The 8,241-nt window shown below is 40.6% G+C and overlaps 1 protein-coding gene across 1 annotated transcript in view; it reads left to right on the top strand.

Moving 5' to 3' along the window:
- Window positions 1–3,938: 3,938 nt before the first annotated feature.
- Window positions 3,939–8,241, top strand: part of LOC136702637 (DBH-like monooxygenase protein 2 homolog) — a 39,454-nt gene continuing 35,151 nt past the window's right edge. The window contains exon 1 of the mRNA XM_066677785.1: window positions 3,939–4,211. Within this exon, the coding sequence (XP_066533882.1) occupies window positions 3,939–4,211 (273 nt within the window). The remainder of the gene's footprint in view (window positions 4,212–8,241) is intronic.

The following is an 8,241-nucleotide window of genomic DNA, read 5'->3' as shown; positions in this document are numbered from 1 at the left end:
TCTAATATGCCATTGAATTATGTTTTGGAAGATGGTGGAAGCTGTCCTCAAGGCTAATCCAAAGGGCGAAGAAATCTTCATGGAGTATGACAAGACTAAAACATTTACAGATGCAAAACGTAAACAGATGGTGAACATCCTGGTTGCAGATATGATCGAAACACATGGGTAAGACATTCAAGTGAATTTGAATTAGGGTCCACATACACTGAAAATGTCTAAGATATTTATTTTCCTTTTAAAGGAGGATTCCACCATCAAGTGCTCGAATTAATTATGCACTGGGAATTGTGACACTTTTTCTGTGCCTCCAAGATCCATACTCTGGTAATGGATATGTAAAGTAATGTTATTATTTTGCTGAACACCCAAACTGCTGTGTCACAAATTGGCATTTGTGTTTCTTAATAAAAAAAAATTGGTAGTGATTGGTTTGTGTTCAAAACAGGAACACTACTACGATCCTGTGGATAACACAGGCTACCTAGCATGGAGGTTTAAGACAGTTCAGCGCAATACCTCTGTTGGCTCTCAAAGGCAATCAAGGCCTACTTATTAGGATAGTCCAAAAAGCAGACAAGAAGCTCTGCCAAGTGGTGAACAACTCTTTGATGACGTGTGCAGGGAGGCTTTATCTACAATGAGGCACATAACAGATGAGTCTGTGGTCAAAGAGAGAATGAGAGCAACTTTCCAGTATAGGCAAAAGATGGTTCATGATAAGGATGCATCAGTTTCAGTCCTGGATGTCTTCCCTCGTTTCCTTGATATTCCTGGATTGGTAAGAAATGTCATCTTAAATATTAGACAGGTCTCTACTCTTTAACTAACCTGTATATGTAATCATGTATGGAAATTGCATGTCTCCTTCTTCGAAGATTGACCAGGACTTTGCCATGATGTTTTGAGATGAGGTGTCCAGTAGGTTTTTGGTGAAGTGGCCTACTTTTTTAAAGTCCAGAGTCATTAGTGACTGCAGGACCCTCAGCCCAAATCAGTATGTTGAGGAACTGCTGTTAGCAATTGAACCCCGTCCTGAGGAGATGTATGAGTGGGACTTTTTATTCCCCATATGTTTCTGAAGATTTTTAAAAAGCATTTGTAAATTTAGCACTGTTTGTTCTCTCTTGCTTCTGCATCTACTGCCCCCAACCTCAAGAGGCCAGAAAAAAAAAACAGTGAAGATCAGTTCAGCTCAGGCAGCCAAACATCTTGTGTGATACCTTCAAGTATGTAGTGTTTGACTTTTGTACATATTCATTGTTTTCTTTTGTCTCTTGTCATTTAGAAATCTTTGATTTATATTAAGGTTGGCACGGTGGTTTCACTCTCACACAGCTCAAGGGTTCTGGAGGAGTGGGTCAAACCCTGCATCAGGACACTTTGTGATGTGGTGTGTTCTCCCTGTGTTCTCCAGAGGCTATGGTTTCCCCCACAGTCTAAAAACACATGCTGATTAGTTGATGTATTGGCTATTGAACAGTATTCAAAAGGTGTGTGTGTGTGCTGCCCTGTGAATGGCTAGTACCTTGTCCAGGGTGCATTCTTGCTTTCTGCCCATTGATTCCAGATAGACTCTAGACCCATCATGACCCCGAGATTAATGAAGGAATGATTCAAAGTACATTTAGGAGTAGTGGTTCTCAGTCCTGGTCCTGATGGGCCTTTGCTCTGCGTGTTGTAATTTTCTCCTCTAGGAGAAACCCTAGGGTTGGCTCTTTAGTTGCATCAGGTGTGTTGGGAGCAGAGGAATCTCTAAAATGTGCAGGGTGGCTGAACAAACCAGTATTGAAAACCACTGCTTTAGAGGTTAGAATGGGAGATATAACTTCATTTTTACTTTTACTAATGCCATTTAGATTGCAATAGGTGGTCTAATGATGTAATGGCACTACCAGAAATGATCCTCAAAGAGAAAATGTCTGTGTCATCTATTTGCACTGACTTTTAACATGTCCTCCATTTCTAAACTATAAGAAGGGGCCAGTCTTACTACCTTCCTTGAGAGAGCTGAAACAAGACAACCCGTCTTCCTCTGCATTGGTGAGCAAAAGAACAAAATCTTAAAGTTCTACATCATCATCGATCAGAAGGCTGTCCCATGCAAGGCTCAGACATCGGTGGCTGCTTTTGATGAGCTATTTAAAGCTCACTTCGTCTTCAGTCTCGTCCTATGATGCAGCTCTGAGCAAATTCTATACATTGGTGCAAACCACAGTGTAAAATATTGATGTTGGAAGTGCTAAGGAGAGCCCCTGTGTTAAGGAACTTAGAGCAAGACTTCTGCAGCACTAAGTTTTTTTTTTTGTTTGTTTTTTTAATATATATATAAATAATGTTCATGTGTTTTGTTTGTAAAGTGCACCACAAAAGTTGTTCACTTATTTGTCAGCATTTAAAATTTCACCATGGCTTATATCCTGGCAGATGTTTACGTTTGAAATGTGGAGAGCAAGGATGTTCTTTATCTTTTTGTACTTACAGTGGCTTCAGAAAGCACCTGAACAATATACATAGGCATGCCACAGTTCCCCATGTGAAGCCTAGCCAGAATGTCACTATTCAAAGTGAAGATGCAGTACAAATAGCTTCAACTTCTGTTGCCACTGGAAGAGTTTCCTGTTACTTCAGAGAGCTCTGGTATGTCCCAACTGTCTTCTATGTGTGATTCAATTGTTGCACATTTGCAAGCGGCAGGTCTCTCTGAAAACACTGTCCAAACAATTGTTAGCTCAATGGAAGAAGTTGTTAGTGATGTTCACAGACATGCACGAGTGCCAGTTTTCAAAACATTTTCTCCTGAAGAAAAGGATTCAGATATTTGTAAAAAATCGTGAGAATGGATGTACATAGAAATAAAACTACAGGTACATACAGCCAGTTCCCTGTAACAGACAAGTATGTGCCCATTCTTGGTACTCTCAAATACATTTTCAAAAACAGTGAAATAAGAAGTTTCTTGCAGGACAAACTGAGTGAAAAGGGCATTTACAAAGACATTAATAACGGCTCATATTTCCAAAATCATTCTGTATTCTCACAAGAGACGCATGCTCTACAGCTTTTGCTTTATTATGATGATTTTGAAACAGCCAACGCTTTAGGTTCCAAGAAGGGTGCACACAAAATTGGTGGTGCCTATTTTACTTTTCAAACCTCTTTCACGTAAATGTAACTCTGTGCTAATGAATGTACATCTTGCAGCTCTTTTCTACACTAACGATCTAAAGAGATATGGTTTTGAGGAAATACTGAAGCCTCTTATTTATGACCTAAAAATTTTGGAAACAAAAGGACGTAGTGTGGTGTGAAGCAGTGTAATAATCATTTAACACTGGGTAGTGTTGAATAGTATTACATTTTAATTCTCCAGAGAGTCAGAATTAACCATATTACAGTGTTAAAATTCCAACACTTTGAAAAGTGTTCAAATAACACCCCTGAGAGTGGACCCATATAGACACTTTTAAAGTGTTGAAATTAACTCTCATGGAGTTATTTTGTGTCTGTGGATTTTGCTGTGTGGGAAGGGTTATGTGATCAAATCCAATAACCAACATTGTATAATCCAGGGCACTGGCCATTATTACAGCCACAGAGAATCGCTCTCTAATAACCCACTAGTAATAACTCATTAGTGCAGTGACTCCCAACAATCTGCTGAAGACCTGCTGGATGGGAACTTGATTAAGAAAGAGAGGGGCGGGAGAGTTGGGTGATAAAGAGGTAAAGAGTAAAGGGTGGAGATTGTGAGAAAGGGGTGTGTGTTAGAAAAATAGAGAGAGAGAGAGAGAGAGAGAGAGAGAGAGAGAGAGAGAGAGAGAGAGAGATGGGTGAGGAGATAGAGTTTATAAGAGTGCAACAGGAGCTGCATGTCGAACAGCTTGGGTCTTAGATAAAGAGAGAGTGTGTGTTCTGATATAGTCAAGCAGTAAGTTATGGGTGCTGTATCTCTTCTCCTGCCCCTGGCCTTGGCCCTGTCCTGTGGTTGGGGGGCTGCGGTGGACCCCACACTCCCATTTTTGGAATCTCTGGACCCAGGGAACAGTGTCCAGCTGCGATGGGGTTTTGACCAGTTAAAGGACTCAATCGTCTTTGAGCTGAGTGTAAAGACCACAGGCTGGGTCGGCTTTGGTTTCAGCCCCAATGGAGGAATGACCGGCGCTGATATTGTGACGGGAGGAGTGGGACCTAATGGTGTATATTTTACGGTAATAGAATCACACACAGAATGTGGTTTATAAACAAATAATAGTTCTTTTATTATTAAAAGGATGCAAGTGTGTATAAAGTCTATGTCTGGTATTATGCAGACACATCCTCTACAGAAGTTATATTCTATATATAAAAGGAAAAATGAAGAAATGTGTCTTATATAGCAAATATGTGCATATATTGTCACTTAGAAAATTAATTAAATGTCCAAATCTCCCCATATTTTGCATGCAACCGTATAATACATGCATGCTTTCAACCATAAAGGAACTAATATAAGAATTCTTATATTAACACGGTAGATCTCCTCTGTATTTCTTCTTGTTGTGTTGATCTAACTAATCAATCTAAATACAGCCGAAAAGACTCCAAATTTAAAACTATTCCTATATTTAAACTTAACTTCCACCCAAAAACCTGACACTAACACAGTAGATATCTGAATGAGTTCATTAGTTCAAATCTATAAGGGATTAACAAAACATAACCTGCATAATATCATGTATAATCATGTACTTTTATGTGGTTAATATATATCACAGGTGTGTAATTAAGATAATTAATCATGTCACGGTGCAATTATCACTATTAATTGCAGTTGGTTTATTTGCAGATATTTGAGCATAAACTATGGATTTACTATTTTAAATTATTGAATTTATTTATAGCCGAGTAGATGAGAATTGTCAGAACAGAATTTTATATAAATGCTTTTACCCATTAGCCACCTACTGCTGTGCCTCTAAACTATGTTTGAAGTGCAGAGCATTTTTTCCGCACTTGTCTAGTGTAGTGTATGTTGTGTATACACCGTGATATATATAAATATATATATTATATATATATTTATATATTGTGTTTGTAGCGTTGACCTTATTCAAACTCTTATGATTACTGATATTTGACTAATGATAATAATTAAAAATTTATAATTGGCTTAAGTAATTAAAACGTTAACAAGTAGTTTGAGAATGAATAATGGCCTAGCTACGTGAGTTCTTCAGGATCTTCAGACTTTTAATGAACAGACTCCACACACTGTGATTTCAAATAATGGAAGTATTTATTAAAAAGAAGAAGAATATTTACTTAACATAGCATAATCTCAAAATCTCACGGCGTCAATGCAGGTGAAGCCGATTCGAATTTAAAGATAAGCTAGGCGCTAGGACTTGTGACTAATGTGTTGCTAACTGAGGTTTTAATTAATGTATAAATTTACCAAGAGACTTAATTAGGCACCAGCTCCTGGAAAGTGAGTGAAGTTTGCTTGCTTACTCTTTTTGCTGTTTTCTCCGAGCCGTCGGGTCCCGCTGTTTTAACCTCTGTGCTCAGGGTTTTTGCTTCTTGTCCTCCCCGCGTTGTTGAAGGTAGGCTCGCTGGAAAGGGGATTCCTTCCAGGTTGAGTCAGACACTCTTGGTCTTAGACGTGGTGACGTCAGTCGGGGGTTCCCCTTCGCGGAGGACTGCAGGCCTGGCTGGTCTTTCCCCTGAGTGGGGTGGCGTCTCAGAATCGTTAGCTCGTCACTCGAGTCTCCAGAAGAGGTGCCCTCAGAAGTCGGCTTATGACGCTAATGTATCCGCTATCAACTAATCTAAAGGGGTGATATCTTATTCTGGCCACGAATAAGTTTCACCTGCTTTGATCAGTCATGAGATTAAACTTCGGTTGGGCGATAAAACATAAACACAATAAAAGAACAAAGGATTATTCGGAATTACTCGATGTTACTGGTAAATTTTCTTTCACACTCTAGCTAGCGCAAGACGTCTCCTGGGAAGCTGAGTGAGGTCCTTTTAGAGTCTTTGTTTCGTCGGCGTAAGGAAGAGAAAAACGTCTCGCTTGGAGAGGTTGAAAATCAGAGAGAGAGAGCGTAAGAGAGAGAGAGAGTGTAAGAGAGAGAGCGCGTAAGAGCGAGCAAAGTAGAGAATAAGTGTAGAAGTAGAAGTGAGTGGCGTGGTCCGGCACACTCTTTTCAGAGGTGGCGCCGTCATGCCCAACTGGGAGGTATCCTTCCTTTGATTGGATCCTGGGTCTGAAGCTCACGTGACTTGTTTCACGTTTCAGAGAGAGAGAGAAAGGATACACGTATACACAAAATTGAATAACATAAAAATTACCTATACATACCTGGTGGTATAGCATAATATGTGTCCTGGATTATTAATATCAAACATCTACGTATATATATCTTGGGTACTTTATGATTACATCCCACTACAATATTATGTTAGAAGATATGAATTCATTTTCTTAATTAGAGACAGAAATTTCTTTCATGATTGAAACAGTAATACACATCACTTCATTGGTTGGTAGACGTTCATCTGAGGACAACAAAAGGGGCTGACATTACTACATATTTGCATAAAACAATGTTCATGAACGCTCGTTGCTTAGTGTGCATTTAGGAGTCAGTAGGGCGAAACACGATTTCGCAAACGTCCACTTGGGGTCGCTGTTGGTCCATGCTGTTCGTCCTGTGCGGATGGGTTACCGGAGGTCAACTTGAGTTCAGTCGGCGCTGCCATCTGTTGATTTTCACACGAGATAAGGCTTCGCCGTTTAGGCGCCACAGCCATAAAGCTGAATTATCACCCACAGTTGTTCCCCACTTTGTTTGATCTCCCCTCTGCCTAAAAGCATAATAACTGGCTTGTTATGTTTCATTCATGGCGGAGATGAGGGGGTCATGGACAGCGTCCTGGTGAGTTCTTTGATGTAAGTTTGTGTGTGTGTGTGGGGGGGGGTGGGTGAGGGGGGTGGACGGGGGGAGTGCAGTGTCTTTGCACACACGCAGTTCTGTGGAATGTGGGGTTCTGTTCCAAACAAACTCCTTATTAGAGTGGAGAGTTCTTATTCAGAACTTTCCATTTCTTTATTTCTTCATTTGATTTGATCCATACTCCACTACATTCCCCCCTTTTTTCAGTTTTATGGTCCGGCAGGGAGCATGGAGCTGAAAAGAACTTTTGCTGTGGAGGAAGGTGAGATCAGCAAGCATATTCAAACACATTTCCAGAGCTGATGTCTTCCTATCAGTGTATGGGGGCATATGGGGTGTTGATGTTTGCATGCTGAAGGGATTCTAATTATTTAGGGGTATGTCTTGTTCAAACGCGACCTCGAGAGCTGGTTCTTCGACATGGCCTTCGGCTTCATATCTAAAACTTGGGGGTTCACCTCTTTGGGCTCTCTTATGTCTAACGAATTTGACCATTTTATTAGACCAAGTATCTAACCTGCTCTGGAGGGCTCAAGTGCGTTTGAAATAGAACCAAGCTATACCGAAGGTCAAAAGATATCCTAATCCTACCAGTGTAACTAGTAAGGTGTCCGGAGTGGACCATGCATAGGTGACAGGCTGAACTGGCCATAAGGGTTGAGACGACAGTTCTCTAAGAGTGTTATCTATGGGGGTTAGATCAATGACTTGAGTTCCCTCATATTCTAGGCGAGTTAGTGTTTTAGTATCTAGCTCGATGGTGTGTTTGGAGAAGAACTCTGAGATTTCTATGTTGCTCTCATATTGGTCAGGGTTCAGGTGATACAGGGCCAGGTCTCCTACATGTAGGATTGCGTTTACGGGGACATCTACCCAGAAAGTTTGGCTAGGAAGGAGTACCCTTTCTGAGATGTCATGTTGATCATAGGTTAGTAGGGCCTCTCTAAAGGAGGTGTTAACCAACCAACGGTTTTCAACAATCTCAGCTTGGGTACTAGTTACCAAACGTCGGGGTGTGACGACCACCGGACATTGAGTATTACTCATCATAGGCTTAAGGCCACAGATCCCATTTGCGCTGTCATGAATAAAAGGTTTGCTAGGGCACAAGTAGTGGATGTCTTTAGTTAGTGTGCACATAAGCAAGTTGGGTACCAGATATAGGTCAGTGTTATCGTCTTGGTATGCTACAAGAGATGTTGTCTTTACACGAACATAGGCAGAATCTTGCCAGAAACCAACGTTGACAACATCTTTCAAATGGTAGATGTTTTCAGGCGCCATTATGGGAAGGATAATG

The sequence above is a fragment of the Hoplias malabaricus genome, chromosome 7 (genome assembly GCF_029633855.1).
Source record: "Hoplias malabaricus isolate fHopMal1 chromosome 7, fHopMal1.hap1, whole genome shotgun sequence".
Lineage (NCBI taxonomy): Eukaryota > Metazoa > Chordata > Actinopteri > Characiformes > Erythrinidae > Hoplias > Hoplias malabaricus.
This window is presented reverse-complemented; position numbering and strand designations above follow the sequence as displayed.